Source organism: Mastigoproctus giganteus, chromosome 11 (assembly GCF_048544385.1).
Source record: "Mastigoproctus giganteus isolate SK-2022 chromosome 11, ASM4854438v1, whole genome shotgun sequence".
NCBI classification, from domain to species: Eukaryota; Metazoa; Arthropoda; class Arachnida; order Uropygi; family Thelyphonidae; genus Mastigoproctus; species Mastigoproctus giganteus.
The window spans coordinates 31,930,716-31,949,580 of record NC_143585.1 but is presented as its reverse complement, the minus strand read 5'-3'; the positions used below and the strand labels follow the sequence as shown (position 1 = coordinate 31,949,580).

At 35.4% G+C, this 18,865-nt stretch overlaps 1 protein-coding gene across 1 annotated transcript in view; it reads left to right on the top strand.

The window, feature by feature from the left end:
- Positions 1–18,865, top strand: part of LOC150077870 (kinesin-like protein KIF11) — a 257,452-nt gene that overhangs the window by 150,700 nt on the left and 87,887 nt on the right. Inside the window, exon 15 of the mRNA XM_090384389.1 lies at positions 4,055–4,227. Within this exon, the coding sequence (XP_090240515.1) occupies positions 4,055–4,227 (173 nt within the window). The remainder of the gene's footprint in view (positions 1–4,054; positions 4,228–18,865) is intronic.

Below are 18,865 nucleotides of genomic sequence, written 5' to 3'. Positions count from 1 at the left end.
ACACTGTGATCACTGCCACCTAGTGGTTCCTTTATCTGCTGATTCTTAATGCATGAAGAATCACTACTGATAATCAGATCAAGAGTATTACTCCCTCTAGCTGCTTCCCAAACATACTGCTAGAAAACAATCATCCAATAAATCCACAAAAGACTTGCTAGTGTGTGAGTGACCAACCCACAAATTCCAGTCAATATCTGGGAAATTAAAATCCCTCATTATAAGACACTCTGATTTACTGGCCCACTCTATTTCTCTGTACAGATGTTTATTATACTCATCAGAGTCATTAGGCCTATAAATCAGAGTTAAAATCACTCCTCTCAATTTTGCTTTCCCAGTGCTTTTGTCACACCAAACTGCATCGACACTAGTCCAGCCATGTCGATTGGCCGTACTTCTTTAGATTTTATGCGTTTCTTAACTAATAGCATAACCCCCTTCTCTGTTCCTATCCTGTACACAGTTTGCTCCTCAAATTCCAATTCTGCATTGCTTATATCTGTGTGACACCACATCTATGATATCCCAACAATATCTGCCTTTGATGTTTTGACCAACACCTCAAATTCATCAAATTTATTTACCAAACTCCTAGCATTGGTGTACACGCAAGTATACATTCACCTGTTCCTATTCATAGCTAACCTAATATAGCCCATGTATTTACTTGTTCCGTAAAGTCTCCGAAATCCCCTGTATCATGTTTTCCATTCTGCTCTTTATTCCAATAGAAGCAGTGCAAGAATCACTTTCACCTCTGCCAGCGGCTACTGTTAATCTGTTAGTCTGTGTATCCCCCTAGGCGCCTCCGTAGCCAGGTGGGAAGGAGCAGCAGTGCATAGCACACGCTTCTTGATTAGACAGGGGTTCGAGCCCGTCACCACCAAATACGGAGGATGCGGAAAGGTTAGGGAATGACCATGGCATATCCCGGAGCAATATGGCCTTAGTTGCTAATGCTCCTAAAAATCAAATCAAATAACATAACAAGTGTATCCCCCCCCCAAGCTAGCAGTTTTCCGACCTACCTAACACTGCCTTAATAGCATCAGCAAATATAAGATTCAGAAGAGCAAAAAAGCACCTCGCCCTTACCATTAGCCTTATTAACACCATTATTCCTATATCACATTTTTCATTCCCCATTATAAATTGTTACTGTGAATAAAATAACCTATGATAGAAATAAAGTAGCTAAATGTGCATTTGTGTTATGTTGTGCTGTTGTAGTACTTAAAGTTAGACATGATGAAATACTTGACATCAATGGTTCGACTGTTGATGATCCTGCTCAGATAGCAAACAAACTGAATAAGTATTTTGCATCTACATTCACACATGAGGAATTATTAAGGTTTGAAAATGGCAGAAGGTTATCAAATTGTAGCAGGATACTTAATGATTTTGTAATAACTGAGAGCAAAGTGGAGGAGAAATTGTTGAAGTTAAACATAAGAAAAGCATCTGGGGTGGATGGGATCTATCCAGTTATATTAAAGGAGGCGGCGGCAAAGCAACTAAGCAAACCCTTAGCCATAATTATGAGAGCATCCTTGGACTCAGGGGAGGTTCCCACGGACTGGAGGTGTGCAAATGTATCCCCAATTCACAAAGGGGGATCGAAGGGTGACACGAGTAATTACAGAGCAGTTAGTTTAACTTCTGTTCCGGGTAAAATAATGGAGTCACTGGTTAAAGATGCATTGCAGGATCATCTAGACAAGACTGCAGCACTAATTCAGACACAGCATGGGTTTGTTAAGGGAAAGTCTTGTCTGACAAATTTGATAGGATATTATGATATGGTTACAAAGGAACTGGATGCAAAAAATAATTTTGATATCATATATTTGGATTTCAGGAAAGCTTTTGACACTGTTGCGCATGAAAGACTATTGTACAAATTGGAGTAGAATGGTATTAAGGGTAAGTTGCTACAATGGATAAAAGGATGGTTATGTGCGAGAAGACAGAGGGTGGTAATCAATGGGTGCTGCTCTTCTTGGACTAATGTTATTAGTGGAGTCCCACAGGGTTCGGTGTTGGGTCCACTGTTGTTTTGTATATTTATCAATAATATTGATGAAGGTATATCAGGCTTAATGTCGAAGTTTGCAGATGATACAAAGGTTGGCAGGGTTGTTAATGGCAGTGTGCTACTGCAACAGGATCTAGATAATTTGGGCAGATGGGCTAAGAAGTGGCAACTGAAGTTTAACCTTGACAAATGCAAAGTACTGCATATGGGTAGAAGTAACCCCAGAGAAAAGTACCAACTGTGTGGTACTACACTTAAGAAAATGAAAAAGACCTGGGAGTAATTGTGCAGTCAGATATGAAGTTTTCTGAGCAATGCAGACAGACTGCCAGGCCAGGTCATGGGGTTTTGTCAATGATATATAGGAATTTTGCTAGCAGGGAAAAGGAGGTGATTATCCCTCTGTATAAGGCAATGGTCAGGCCACGCCTTGAGTACTGCGTACAGGTCTGGAGGCCTCATTTTAGGAAGGATGTAGATTTACTTGAGCGTGTACAGAGAAGGGAAACAAGATTGGTGAGGGGAATGAAGGGATCCTCTTATCAAGAGAGGCTTAAGTTCTGCAAATTGCAGTGGCTGGAGACTAGGCACCTGCGCAGTGATCTGATTGAGGTGTATAAGGCCTTGAATGGGTTGAGCACGCTGAATTCTGATGGGATCCTTCCACTTGTTCAGATTATGAACCTAAGGGGGCATAAATTCAAATTAAGAAAAGACAGATGTAGAATAGATGTGCGGAAATGCCTTTAGCCAGCGGGTGGTTAATTGCTGGAACAAACTTCCATCTATCGGTGTGGAAGTTGATAGGTTGAATAAATTTAAAGAGGAACTGGACAGGCATTTGGAGGGAATGGTGTGATTTTTTTTTTTTTTTGGCTGATGCTGCATAAGCTCATACACATGCTTTCTTGCATCACATGCCACTACTACTACATTTATAGGTTTAAAGGTTATATTATGATATCACGTGGTGTAGCAAAGCAAATTTTACTGAACTTTTTAAAGGAAATAAAAAGTGTTGTAGTAACAATATATAGTATCTTATTCAATCCCAGGACCCTAATAGTTTCAGAAATCAGTAGTGGCTCAGGTATGTCTAAGGAGTCATACCTGACCCTTTGGACATTTCTGTTCCAAGGTCAGTGCTATTACTCGTGTTTTTGATATCTTCTAAATTTATTCCATTTAGATTTTATAATAATTTTAGTAGTTTTTTGCCTTGCCTATTATCTAAATTTTATAGTTCCACAGTGTACGGCACTGTTTTTATTTTTATGTTTGTTATATATAATATTTACATTCTGTTACATTACATGTTTTATTTATATATATGTATTTTTTAATTTCTTATTGTTATTTTATTTATTATTATTTTTTTAACATTACATTGCTACTACACATCGAAGTATTGAAAATTTGGCTTGTGTATGTTGTTCTGTTTTTCCTATATTTTTAGTTACTGCTGCCTATTTTTCTGGATAGATTCTCCTATTTTTCCTTATGACTAGTAGAAGCATTGGTTGTATCCAGCAAGAATTTGATGAAAGAAGGCTTATGCTGTCTTTGACTAAAGATCTGACAGTAAATACGATATCATGTAAGAAAATAGTAAATTGGAAGACTGATATCCAGAATTGATTTATACTATCATCCCTGATTTATACTATTAACCTTGTTTACCATGAAAATAGAGTTTGAATGAAAATGTTTTTTTTTTTTTTTTTTGTTTATTTTTTCTATAATTTCATTATTGATTTTTTATATTGGTTTCATAAAAATGTTTCTTGTAATTATTTTAATATACAAAAATTTTAGTTGTAGTGGAATGAAATCACAGATTTTATTATAACATTATTTGAATTTAAGGGGGCTTTTTTTTTTTTTTTTTTTTTTTAAGTGAATTTCAGTTTAGATTTAGACATCTTTAATTTTATGGTAAGTTGTATGAAAATTAAAACAAGAAACATGTATTTCAAACAAAAATAATATGGGTACTGCTTTAATTTATTTTAGGTTCTAAATGTGAATTGTTTCAAAAACAGAATGCCCAGGTGTTAAGTTTTTTGTCACATGTTCTTGGTACCTATAAGAATAAGTGTGATATTTTGAATTCTAATGTAATGGAACAAGAAAAGGACAAACAGAAATTAGCTGCTGATATTATTAGAGAAGTGGATCAGAATAAGGTTTGTAGGTTTCATTCATTTAAATATTCATGCTTTTTATTTATAGTTCAGGTAGGAATCATGGTTGAGGAGAAGAAGAAAGAGGGATTTAGTTAATTTATATTACTATAGACTTGCATGCACTTTTCATTGTGTTGAATTCTTTATCCATCTTAGAAAGAGCTAACTTAGCCCATTGTTTTCCTCTGGTGTTATATTGTTACTCCAACCTTGTTCCATTGTAGATTGTATTTGAGTGGAAGTTCTTATATGTCAATAACAGAATTTGATTCAAATTAAACTTATATATACAGTAACAGACATATATTGCATCACTATAGTTGCTTTGGTAAAAGCAGCGCAGGCGCCTCCATAGCCAGGTGGGAAGGAGCAGCAGCAGTGCGTAGCACACGCTTCTTGATTAGACCGGGGTTTGAGCCCGTCACCACCAAATACGGAGGATGCGGAAAGGTCAGGGAATGACCACCGCATATCCCGGAGCAATATGGCCTTAGTTGGTAATGCTCCTAAAACCAAATAACAAACAAACAATATACTGCAGGTATGATGATGTCCCCCAAAATGAATTATGAAAAAAAGTAGTGTGTTCAGAGAACTGGCAATTTCATATTGGAAACTGGAAAAAGTGATTACTATATATACTCGTATCTGCTGTACTTCCTACTACTGTATTTCCAAGAAGGAAAATTAGCTAAAAATTGGCTGTATATTTGCTTCAATGTATTGAGTTGCAGAGTAATTTTTGTAAACAACAGGACTCATCAGAGACTAATTACTGTAGACACCCAGTTTCTCCCCTCAGCTAGAGATACAGTAAAAGAGTGTATCAGTGGAACGCTAATTACAAGCACCTAATTCTGCAGGGGAATACAGCTACTATTCGTCAAATGAGTTACATTAGTTACAAAATAAATTTTTGTAAATAGCACTGACATCCTTTCTTCAAGTAACATCTTTTCTTTCTGAAGTTACACTTCAGATAACAAAAACTTCTAAGGGCTAAACTATACAAATATATACATGAACTGACAAGTGATTTATGGAGAATTCACATGACTTCACTTCAGCACTATGATAGGCTAAGATGGTTTTGTTTTTATTTAGTTTTCTCAAAACACGATAAATTATAGAGCATCAGAAATAAATACACAGCCAAATAAATCAATAGGATTAAAGTAATGGCCATTAAAAGAAAAAAATTATACAGCCAAAGAAAAGTTAAAGATTATCAAAAGAGTTAAGAGTGGTGAAACAAAATGCAGTATATTTTGTGAGCGTGAAATTTCAGAAGGAACAATCTGCGGTTGGATGAAAGGAAAGAAAAATTGCATTCATTCATAGACTCCGTAGATTAAGTAGGCCTCCAAAGAAGGAAAACTAGACTTTGTGAAAACAGTGATGTGGACCAATGCTTGTACAAGTAGTTTCTAAAAAAGCTTAGTGAAAGAGTACTGATGAATGTTGTAATTTTGAAAGCATGGGCACTTAAATTTCACAAGCTACTTGGTGGAGATGACACATGTGACTTTGGAGATGAGTCTCGTTGTGAGATATCCCGGGTTAGTCTTGTAGGTGAATCTGCATTTGGTGACATTTATAGCAGCAGAAGCATTTTCTGAATTTCTGCAAAATATGATTCAAGATGATGAATTCACATCTTGAATCATAGTGAAATTTCTGCCTGCGATTTATAAATATAGCTCCAGTGCTTAAATGATGAGTGATATTTTTGCTTCATGGTTTGAAAGTGAGTTTATGCCATCAGTGACATGCCATTTGCTTTCCAAAAGACTTGAAGAAAAGGCCCTGTTATTGTTGGATCACTTCCCAGCTCATCCTTCAGCTGATGTCCTGAAATTGAAAGATAGCAAGATCAGAGCTGCATTTCTGCCAACTGCACTAATCCAGCCTGTGGATCAGAGTATTATTTGAGCCTTCAAAGCCTACTATCATAGTGAGCTACTTGCTGGTGTTGTGAACTCAGAAATTGAAATTGTAGAATTTCTGAAAACATCAACACTAAAAATGTTGCATACAATGCTGGATTACTGTGGGATAGAGTAAGCTCAACAGCAATCGAAAACTTCTGGAAAAAATGTATTGGAAAATAAAGATCACTCTAATCTTGAATTATCAGAATTTTCAGAACAAGAAGCAAAGGCTGCTTGTAATGCACTTAATAACAGTCTTGGAGCAAATGACCTGTCTGCTTGGATTGAGATTGATACGGAAGCTCCAGATGTGCATTACTTGGGTGAAGAAGAAATTGAGGCTTCTGTGAACAGCGAGGAAGACAATTGATAAACAGAAAGCCAGCCAGTGACATAGGGAATGACTCAGAAGATAATGTGGATGACTCATGTAAGGAAAAAGCACCAGAAATTTAACAAAGTGCTTGACAACATTAATGAGGTGATGGCTTAGAACAACAGTGATAGCGAACATCTTCATTTATTGAATCTGACAGCTATTAAGAATTATATACTGAAAAAACACCATCGTCAGTTCTTTAAAACTAAATTTCATGACAATTTCAGAACTGATGAATAAAATGTTAGTCCATAACAACATTATGTGTAAGTAGAATGTAAAATTTTTTTTTTGCTATGATGTGGGTGTTATAGTTGTTGCCTGACACCTCCATTATATTGAGGTTGCAACGTAATTAGTAATCTAAAACACCTCAATAAACTGCTGATTGAGAATTTTCATATGAAAACTAAAGAATCTAGGATTATTTGAATTTATTTTATTGCAAGTAGGTTTCAATTAATCCATTTTGTTTGTTAGTTTATCAATTCTTGAATTGATCTCATTATGTTACATCTTGCACAGCTGCCAACTCTCCAGGATTTACAATGGAGAATGTCCTTTTTTTTAGACTGAAGTTGACCCTTCTCCATCCCACTGTTGTAACATAGTTGGTGACAGATTTTCTCTGTTTTTTTTTTTGTTTTTTTTTTTTATTTTTTTTGAATTTCAGCTTATTTTCATTAATGAATTGGCCGTCAGGTGTGCTATGGAAGTTTACTTTGCAAAATAGGAATGTGATAATAATGTTCTGTGCAATAATTTCATAGTATTTGTGCAGTGCAAAGCTAATTAACAATATCTTTTAGTGGGATTCAAAAGAAATAAAGCAAAATTTCCGAAGAGATGTATACAAGTTTTCCATGTGCAGTAGAGCGTCGAAAATCCGAACGTCAATAATCCGAACGAAACATCATTTATTTTTTTCATGCTGGTACCATAAAATAATTACAGTAATCGTCGGTTATTGTGATCGCATTTGCGAATTGAATTTGATTCTATTAAATGGTAACTGTAATAAGCAAAATCAGAGGAATATTATCCACAGGCTATAAAAATTAAGATATAAAGCACAAATTTATACTTTTATTTTACCATACCAATTAACAAAATTAAATGTACGTGAAAATCAGAAGAATATTATCCACAGATTCACAAAATAAAAATAAATTTACGCTTATGTACATAGCTTAATAAATATACGTACAGTACTAACTAAACATAAAACTTTGTAATCTGATATCTCTGTTCACTGACTTCGTTTTTTTTTTTTTTTTTGTTGTAAAATCTAAAACGGTAAAAAAAGATAAGTGGCAATCAATAACAAAGAAATTGCAACTAACACGATACACCCAAGTGAGATACAGAGTAAAAAGTTTACGAAGTTCAGATATATATGAATGAAAAGATTCTGAACATTTACAGAGTTTTATTTTACTGTACTGTAGTTATGGTCTTCTCCTTCGCCTTTTAAAAGGAAGCAAAAATGTTTAACAATTAAATTGAAGATTGAGATTTTAAACAGACTTCCAAAGGGAGAAGGCTGGTCTTCATTATCAAGAATTTATGAGGTTGGAAAGTCAACCATTAACAGAAATTAAAAACAAGGAAAAAAATTTTAGTTTGCATCAAAACTTGATTCAGATGATGGTGCAAAAAGCTCCGTGTGTACTGTCTGCGAATTGCGTGTTCCGTGGTCAGTTTTCTGTATGCTGGATGAAAAACCCAAGTTTCTGGGAGAAAAAACAACTAACTCAGCCATGTGAAAAAGGCCTGAAAAAATTCCTCCTATCATTGATGGGATGCGAACTCAGGTCTTTTAATGTAATGGTAAAAGGCCTACCATGCGTTTTTACATGGTAGGCCCTGTATCATAAAATTCTATCAACCATGGTACCCATGAGGGCAGGGTATGAGCAAAAAACTAAATGCTGTCCAACTCAACTACCCTTGCTAAAAAGAGTGAACAATCTGGCAGCAAAGAAACGAAGTTCGAAAATGGTATAGCAAAAAATAAGAAATTATTTTTGTTAAAGGGCTATACGTATGTGTTATTGTGGCAGCAAGTTCTGTTTCCTTTGTTACCTATGAATAAATATACATAGGTACAACTTACTGTTTTTATTTCTAAACTTACTAAACCTTTTTTTTTTTTTGTTGTAGTCTCCACAACAGTATTTTTGATAAGTTCAAAAATCTGAACAAATTGTAAGTCCAGACTACCCCCGGTCCCAGTTAGTTCGGATTATTGACATTCTACTGTATCATAAAATTTGAAAAAGAACATGTTTGCTTTTTTTTACCATATGTAGATGTGATTTTCAATTTCAAATAGCAGAAAACATGATCTAATCAGACATTTGCAAACAGATAAGTACGTAGTCAGTGTGCATTGCATAGAAAGAAATGAAAACAATGTTCTCTTTCATGGTGACAATAATGTCATATATGCCAAATGCTTATTTGCATCTTTTTTTCATAGATGCAGCCAACAACATTAATTTTTCTGAGACCTCATTGGTATGAATTTGAGTGGGCCAGCTTGTTTCATAGTCATTGAATAGAATAGGATGGATGATGCTGAATTGAGTAAATTATCAGAAATTTTCTGTTTTGTGTTTGATCCAGATATCATGTATATGCCCGTATAATTTATATGCAGTAAACCCTCGATTTAACGGACTAATAGGGGAGAAGGGGTGTCCGTTAATGCTGAAAGTCCATTAAATCAAATGTAACCTGGGGGGGGGGGGCATTTTTTATTCTTAATATAAAAAAAAAAAAAAAAAGAAAGAAAGGTTTAATACATTATACAGTACTGTACAATATAAAATTATGTTGCAGTTTTACCTTTGATTTACAGATATCAGAAACAGTTTGTTTTTTTAATGCACATGTTTGCGAAATTTAGAGATTAGAGCTAATTTCTGTGCACATTTAAGTTCACACGCTTTATTTTAACTCCTCTGTCACTTGATGCCATTTTAAATTGTAAGGATTGCAAAATTATTTAATAAATAAAGTCACAATTCAGAAATCACAGAAACACTCTGTATACAATCTGACCGCTTGAGGCAGACTGAGACCGAAACAAAGTGAGTCGGTAGACCTGCAATTTAGTGTCCCGAATCACGTTCAGCTCACAAGTCACTGCCTGCTGTAATCTGGGAAAACAGCTATTTTAACACGTTTTCAGAAAGAATAAAAACCAATTTCCTGAATTTGATTATAAAAATAAAAGTAGGTAATTATCAAAACAATAATGGAAATAAGTAATTATTATTAATTTTTAATTAATAATAATTACTTATTTCAGCGTTATTATTAATTTTTAATTAATAATAACGCTGAAGTTTTGTATAACCTAAAAAAAAATAATATGGTCGAGATTAATTAAACATTACTGTATTATTATTTGTCTGGTCCATTAAATCTGCAATCCATTGTATCTGGGTCCGTTAAATTGAGAGTTTAATAAACCAAGATAGCAATTCTGCTATCCTGGTTTATTATTTGTATTTAAAACTTTGATAATAGTAGATGGTCCCTGTATGGATGGATGTTTGTATTAGAGAAAGTACTGCTTCATATTATTCTGGCAGGGTATGCAGTAAATACAGTTAGGAAAGACTGAAAATGAATTTACAGTTTTTCATAGTCAGTGTTGCTGTTATCCTTTTCAAAATACTCTCCTTTGAACATAAATGCACTTATCCCAATTTTTCATTTGTGACATACTGAAAGCCATTTCTGGACAGCTTTTAAATTGTTTCAACACTTTCAACAACTGCTTCTCAGATCTTTGTTTTCTCTTCATTGTTAGAAACAGGAAGAAGTTCTATGAAGCAAAATCATGGTTATGTGGTGGGCATGGAGCATTTGGAATTACATTTAGAAACCAGGAATTGGGGAAATGATGTTAACAGCATGGGGTCTAGCATTATCTTGATGAAGCATCCATTTGCTTTAGACTCCAGATTGTTTTTGATGCAGAGCATTAATTTCAACACAGAGTATTAATAGTAGTTTTTTCTGGACTAGTCTGATGTAAAGCATTTCACAACAATCAAAAATAAAGCCATAATTAACAATTGGTGGAATAACAGGTGTTTTATAGCCTCAGTGAGGGTTTTTTTTTTTTTTTTTTTTGTTATTTGCTCTCTAGATCAAACAGATAAACCCAAACTTCATCTTTTTCTGTTTATATCACGGGAACTCAATTGATATTGCTAATTGTATCTGAGAATGTCTTTTGCAGTATATAAGTTTCTTCAAATGGTTTGTGCATAATCTGCAGTGAAAAAATAGTTTACGGTGTATATGGGTCTCCATCTTCTGTAACACAGGTTTAAAGACTTTCGTGTATTTCAAATTTTAATACTCTTGATTGTGAGAAGTCCCTTTCTAGAACAAAGTTAGATGTTATTATATCTTTGCTAAAATTCAACATCCAAATATAAATAGTAGCATTATTAATCACTGTTTTTAAAAATTATATTTATAATACTATATGTTTTACTTTTTTCTCTTAAAAGCAATGTGATTTTGATTACCAACCAAATGAGTTAAACTTTTATCCTTTTAACTTTTTATTTTTTTGATATGAAAACATCTTAGGCAGCACCTACTAAATTTTCGGACTGAAATAAAACCAATTGGTAATGAAAATGCAAGACAGAAATAGCACAAATGATGCTAACTCAGTCACTAATGTTGATTTGGTAGAGTAAGTAGCAAGCATGAGCATAAAATGTTATATCATTCATACTAAACAGCATGAGACTATTACTTTGTCTTTGCTGAGTATTGCATTCAAAATTTGTTGACAAATCTTGGTGTTTTTATTCATTGTTCTGTTCCTTTCAGGGCTTAGTGACAAACACATGTTTCATATCAAATCAGTATTTCATTACCTGTGATATATTTCAAGAGCTTTTCTAAATATCTGAGTTACAAATAACCTACAATTAATACTGCTAATTATTACTAAGGTGTGCCGCTGACAAAGCCTCTGATATCACTAATAACAATGCAAGTGGAATAGACTTCCAATGGCACATGTCAAACAATGTTGAACTAAAAACAATGTAAAACTAAAAATACCCCCCCCCCTTTCCGAGCGGGATAAACACAAAAGGTGTTTATCCCGCTCGGAAAGGATGGGGGGGTGAATGAATGAAATAATTACCGAAAGCTCACTAACACACATAGGATCATGACTATTCATGATTTGACTACTATAAGTGGATACTATCTGTCCACTTGATAATGATGCAAAAAGTGCATTAAAACTAAAAAAATTCTCCCAACATGGAAAAATCTTTTTAATTTTAATAAAAGGGTAAGTGTTGGCCTCAATTCTCGATTTTCTCCATGTATTAGTTTTTCTCCATGAATAACCTAAAAAAACTATTAGTTTTTTTAGGTTATTCTTAACTAAGACATTCATAAAAGATTTTGAAATTTACAGAAGCCCTTGGAATAAATCACAAGTAGCAAATTATTGTAACTTTCAACAATGGTTCTGAACCTTTTGATTCACTTTTAATTCATATCAGATTATAAAATACAGGAAAGATGCATCTTTATTAGTCAGATGCAAGATGACATCAAGCATTGCTTTGTTCTTCTCCTGCTCTTGTGTCAGTATTTTGGGCAGTTACTGTGGATGAAGCTTATGAAACCACTGAACACCAGTTAAAACATTACTACTTGATAATATTTTTAATATCCCTGTAGCATACTGTAGTGCCACTACTCTGTCATCGCCAATATTGTTAATAGCGCTCACATTTTCCATTTTTGTTGGTGTTGAGTTTCAAGAGGAAGGGGCTTTCCAATTCTTAGTGCTGCTTTTTTTTTTTTTTTTTTTTTTTTTGTTCTCATGGTACATAAAGAAGTGTCATGATGCATTATTAGCTTGAGTAAAATTGAATCAATTGTAGTTATACTAGCCAGTAAATCTATACTTACATACTTCTATTAGAGGCTGCAAACTTGCTAAACAGCTTGTAATTGTTCCCAACAGGTTTTGATGCACTGTGTGGTGCTTTCCAGATGTGTTGTTTTGCATTGGAAATGGTATACTTTCAATTATTATTGACTGGTATGTCTTCGGAATGAAGTCAGACATCAATCATTAATAATATACTTTTGCATATATTAATATTAAAAAAATATTTAGTGGACATCCACTTATGTTTTATCTCATTCTGTTTCATTATAATGTTTGCCTCTTTTTATTACATTAGGAATCCTCTATTACAAGCCAGAATTTGTTTATTTCTGAGGAGTTTATCCCTGTTATCAGTGACTTACTTGAAATCATCAAGTCTAAAGAGACAATAATCCAAAATCTTAGAAAATTACTCCAGTGTCAGGTTAATATGTGATTACTTCATTTTACTTATTCTATTGAATATGGTACTGAATAAATTTATTAAAGAAAATTACTTTTTAGTAAAATGTATAACTTCTTAATTGAGAACAGTAATTTTTAACAACTTTACTGCATATTTAATAGTTTTCTAAGTTATTTTATTTACTTTAATAGTTTTCTATCCTATATTTATTTTTAAAGCTTCATATCCACCGTCCTATTTTAAGCCCCCTTTTAGAAGTTGAGAAATGTTTTTACACAGTTAATGTGATCACATGTATTTAAATGCAAGATACATCTTAATCTTTGCAGGGGTTGGAAAGCTTTTTTCATATTCCAGACCATTAAAACTAAAAATAGGTCATGGTCCATATGAAACTTGGTAAAGGCACATTTTAGTAGTGCCGAAAAAAATACAGACACATTTAATGCTAAGTTGCATGCACTAGGCATAATTTAATTATTTGCAAAGTTCAGATATTGATAAAACAGGATCTTGGATTTGTTTCTTTCCATTTTGTACTAGTCAGCAATGGAACATAGGCCTGGGAAGTTACACTTTGCTTCTGTTGAATTATTTGTGAAGTTTCATTCCATAAGAAATCAACAAAAGTTTCTTCACCAGTTACACACCCACAGTACTCTTCCATATCATTCCATATTAACTTGGTTACAAAATGGCAAGTGATAACATAGACATACTGTGCTCCACTAGAGCATCCTGAGACATCTCTAGAAAGCATAAGGCAAGCTACTGATGTAATATTTCATAGTCCATGAAAGTCAGACTAGGGATGCCCAACCCATAGGTGACCCATTCCTTCACATATATCAATATTTAAAGGAATGGTTAAAATGTTCTTGTTTTATACTCTTGCACGACCACCAGGACAGTGCAGTTTACAATAAATCATCAATACAAACATTAATTGTATTTAACAGTCACAAGCTTGAACCCTGGTCTGCTCAAATAGCGTGTGCTATTGCACTCTCACTCCTGACCACTTGGCTACGTTGGATTGTCAGCCCACAGCCATGTAAACAGCCCTATGTTATTATGGGTTACCCAAATTTAAAACTAATGCATCACAATTCATATTTTTGCACTGACTTTTGAAAATATCCATTTTCAAAATATATCCATTGCTTCTTTAGTGCTATGCAATAAAACTGAACAAAAATGAAACGTTTTTTTCAATAGAAATATGGCAACAGACTAGTGCATTTTTCAATGCTGATTTGAATATGCATCCTGTTTTTTACAAGCCCCTCAATTCACAAGATGTTTCATATACATATTTTTTGCATTTCATATAATTTCATGTTTTCACATACATATTCATATTCGGTCTGCCTATTAATATTAGTTTGACTGTTGATTGTGAAGTTCTGGAGTCATGTGTTTTCTATTTCTTGCTGTAGTGGCCACTTTCCAGTAGTTTCTAATCAATTCTAAACTGTTTGCTGCCTGCATGTCAGTTGGATTTATAAAGCAAACTTCCTAGACACGTCAGTTAGTTAGAATTATTAGCATGCAGGTTAATATCATTGTATATTAGTAAACATGCTCTTTTTATAGTTTTATTTATTTATTTATTATTTTTTTGGTGTCATTTTCAGTTGAATGTGCTTTTAAGATGTCATTAGCAGATTAATTCACCAGATATTTTTGTTATATGTGTAATGATTACACATTTAACTATCATAGACAGTTTATAACACTATTAAAGAAGAAAACATGAAGTTCATTTTGGCTTAAATTAGGTGGTCATGACAAGAAGTGGGCTCCTCGTATATACTGCACTAATTGGGCTTAATTTCCCAGTTTGTCTCAAGGTACCTTCCTCATTTCTTCAGTAACTCAATTTCCTCTGATAATGCACCAAGTTTTACTGTATGGTGAGTACATGCCTTGTGTCAGTAGCAAAGAAAAAGAATCTGTTTCAAAAGATTCAAATTCAGATTATTGTTTTAATGTCACTGGAGCTTGTTTTCCATATCCATATAAACATGTTATCTATATATTCATGAGCCAGTGTTGTGTGGGCAGAAAAAATCCAGAATAACTCAGTGAAAAACCTTGTTTTCTTCCACCTGAGATTGTAAAATTACAGCCTTGATTGAAGAGGCTTAAGAAATTTATCTAGTCGTCAACAGGAATTGAGCCCATATTTCCATCTAATCTTAGGACAATGCAGAGGAAGGTACTTCAGGAGTCAATGCAAGATGATAGTATTGTTATTCTACCTTAAGACTAAGGGAGATTAACTGTTATTCTGAACAGAGTGGCTCATTATAACCTTAGTTGCTAATGCGCCAATAAAACCCAACAACCAACCAATCTCAACAGAGTGGACCACCATCACAAAGCCTTGGAATTGAATTAAATGATAGGGCAACTTATAAGGTGATCTGCAGAAATCTCTTGGTGGAATTAAAATGTTGTGTTAATAAAATACTGCAGGGTTGGTTGAATGTTGGCAAGATTTCTAAGGACACGTATTGGACATTGCATGCCACGGGTTGCTTAAGCCCATAGTGTCATTTGTGGGCAACCCTATACATGCACTCTAAATTCGTAGTGAAACTGATCCCCTATTGTGGGACAATCTAGCTTTACCATTAAGGACAGTAAATACGGTTGATATTTTACACTCCCAAGTAATCAAAGATTGTGAGGCAATGTCCTTTGATGCAGTGTCCCTCTTTATGTGCATATGGCATCAATGTCACATTAAGGAAAAGGACTTCCTTGAGTATGGAGGATATTTTCAGCAATGTAGAATTATTCCTCTAGAACTACTATGCTATACTAAGGTGTTATACGTAAACAGGTTCACAGAACAGATATGAGCTCTCCAGTAAATGCTCTTGTTGTTAATTTAGTCATGTAAAAGTTGGAATCCAGGATTTTTGATGGGTCGATTCCACTTCCCCCTAGGCGCCTCCGTAGCCTGGTGGGAAGGAGCAGCAGTGCGTAGCACACGCTTCTTGATTAGACCGGGGTTCGAGCCCGTCACCACCAAATACGGAGGATGCGAAAAGGTCAGGGAATGACCACCGCATATCCCGGAGCAATATGGCCTTAGTTGCTAATGCTCCTAAAAACTAAATAACAACAACAACAACAACCACTTCCCCCATGCATGCATGAAAATGTTATATCAACAATATGTTTGCCATTGTGTGTAGGGGAGGAGAGGATGAAGTGCTTAATTTTTTCCCTTTCATTCAGTTTACCTCAGAGGTGGAAGTAGAAGGTACACTCCCTTTCCCTGATATGTTGGTTTGTAGGGAAGGTGAGCATGAAGGTCTATAGAAAGTCCATGTGCCAAAGACTATGTGCATTACAGTACAACACAAGCCAACACTCATAAAAATAGTGTAATTAGGGAAGTATTGGATTGGACTTGGTCCCACTGCAGCACCTCTTATGCTAGACTAGAGGAGATTAGACATTCACAGCAGATCTCCAAAAATGTGGCTACACATTTTTGGACAGGTATATTTGGGAAGGAGAACAAAATTACACAGAGGCATTTACACCCATTACTACCATGTACATTCCTTAAAAAGGATCTTGAAGATATTACAAAAGGCACATTATAGCCAAAGTAGCTTATGCGCCATCAAACCCCCATAACAACAAAAAAATATTAGACTTGTCAGAGAAGTTGTGTGCAGCTGCCGGAGCAGAAGCTGCACACATTTGTGGCAAGGATAAAAGAACCCTGTAGCTATAAAGGTTAGGAAATGGAACATTATACAAGGTAAAATGTTTGGATTGTGCAGACTATTATGTAGGGAAGTCAGCATGTAGGTTTAGAGATCATATAGGTGAGCATGTAAAAGCAATAGAGTCTGCTGATTATGGGAAATCTGCTGTGGCAGAGCGCTTCTGGCAGGATGACCATCAAATTTCTCCAGGTGATGCAATTATTATCAATAATTCGCATAGGTATTAGCACCAGAAATGGCTTGAGAGCTTAAAAATTTGTTCTTCGGAACATAACATTTTATAGAGATAGAGGAGTCTGTATTCATCCCTTCTTTCAGACCATGATCCTTAGATGGGATGAACAGTTCCACCTGTCATTTCTGGGCCATTTCCAGTCTCCATGCGCATTAGCTTTTGTTGAGGCATATGATGCAAGAAAGCATGCTTATACAGCATCAGCCAAAAAAAAAAAAAACCTTCCCATTTTACTCATCCGGTCACTCCAAATGTTTTTCTAGTTCAACCTAAAATTTATTTAAGCTATTAACGTCCACAACAACAGATGGAAATCTTTTCCAGCAATCGACCACCTATTGGCTAAAGGCAAACTTCTGCACATCTATTCTACAACTGTCTTTTGAATCTATTTGCTCCCTCAGTTTGAATCTGTGCCCTCTCAGGTTCTATATCTGAGAAAGCGGAAGAATCCCATCAGCATTCAGCCCAGCCTGCTCAATCCATTCAAGACCTTATACACCTCAATCAGATCACTTTGCAGGTGCTTAGTCCCCAGATGCTGCAACTTGCAGAATTTAAGCCTCTCTTGGTAAGAGCATACCCCCTTGTTCCTCTCACCAATCTTGTTACCTTCTCTGTACTCATTCTTAGCAACTCTACATCCTTCCTAAAATGAGGCCTCCAGACATGTATGCAGTAATCAAGGTGTGGCTTGACCATTGCCTTAGACAAAGGGATAATCACCTCCTTTTTCCTACTAGCAAAATTCCTATATGCAAGACTCCATGACCTGCTCTTGCAGCCCATCTGCACTGCTCAGAGAACTTCATATCTAACTGCACAATTACCCCAAAGTCTTTTTCATTCTCCACTTCCCTGAGTGTAGTACCACACAGTTGGTACATTTCTCTTGAGTTACTGCAACCCATGACAAGTTCCAGTCAATATCAGGAAAGTTGAAATCCCCAATTACAATACATTCTGATTTACTGGCCCACTCTATTTCTCTGCACAATTGTTCGTTGTACTCATCAGAGTCATTAAGCCTATAATACACTCCTACTCATTTTTCCTGTTTCAGTCACACCAGACTGACTCAACATTGCACTTTCCCCCGTGACATCTGGATGCACTTCCTTAGATTTTGTGTTTCTTAACTAACAGCATAATCCCTCCTCCCTTCCTGTCCTCTCTATCCTTTCTGCACACATTGTGCTCCCCAAATTCCAATTCTACACTGCTTGTATCTGTGTGACACCATGTCTCTGATATCCAAACAATATCTGCCTCTGATAAATGCAAATGGGCCTGTGGTTACTCCTCGCATATATTAGACAAGTGCTTGCTACAAGCGCATGAGCTTATGACCCGCCTGAGGCAGTCATACCCACGTGACAATATGCCTACCTACTACCCGGGCATGTCGGACCAAATCTCGAAAATCTTCCGGGAATACCACATAAAATGTGTACAATTACCTGGTAGGAGCTTGTGTTCTCTGATTTCCAACGTGAAAATTCCAATCCAATCGCCCCTCTTTTGCGTAGCGGAGTGGTATACCGCGTAACTTGCAAAGATTGTGGTAGTTGCTATATAGGGGAGAGCTCGAGATGCCTTCAAGATTGCCTTGCATAGCATGATAGATCAATTCGCCTTGGTGACACTGACCACTCCGCAATCGCGGAACATTTCTGGTTGACGCACCATGACCTGAACCCTAAATGCGATTACAAAGTGATCGATCAATCCCAACACTTCCACCACTGCCTTTGGCTGGAATCATTGAACATATCATGCAATTCAAAAACCTTAAATCACTGCGAGGGCATGAGGCTACACCCTATCTTGGAATCAATTCTTGAAGCTTGATAAATGCCGGCAGCAAACCCAAACAAGTCCATGTACCAACAATGAATGTCGATCTTGCGGCCATGTATGCATCGGAGCATGCACAGCTCTTATATCTATTGAAATTTTATCTGTAACGTCCATAT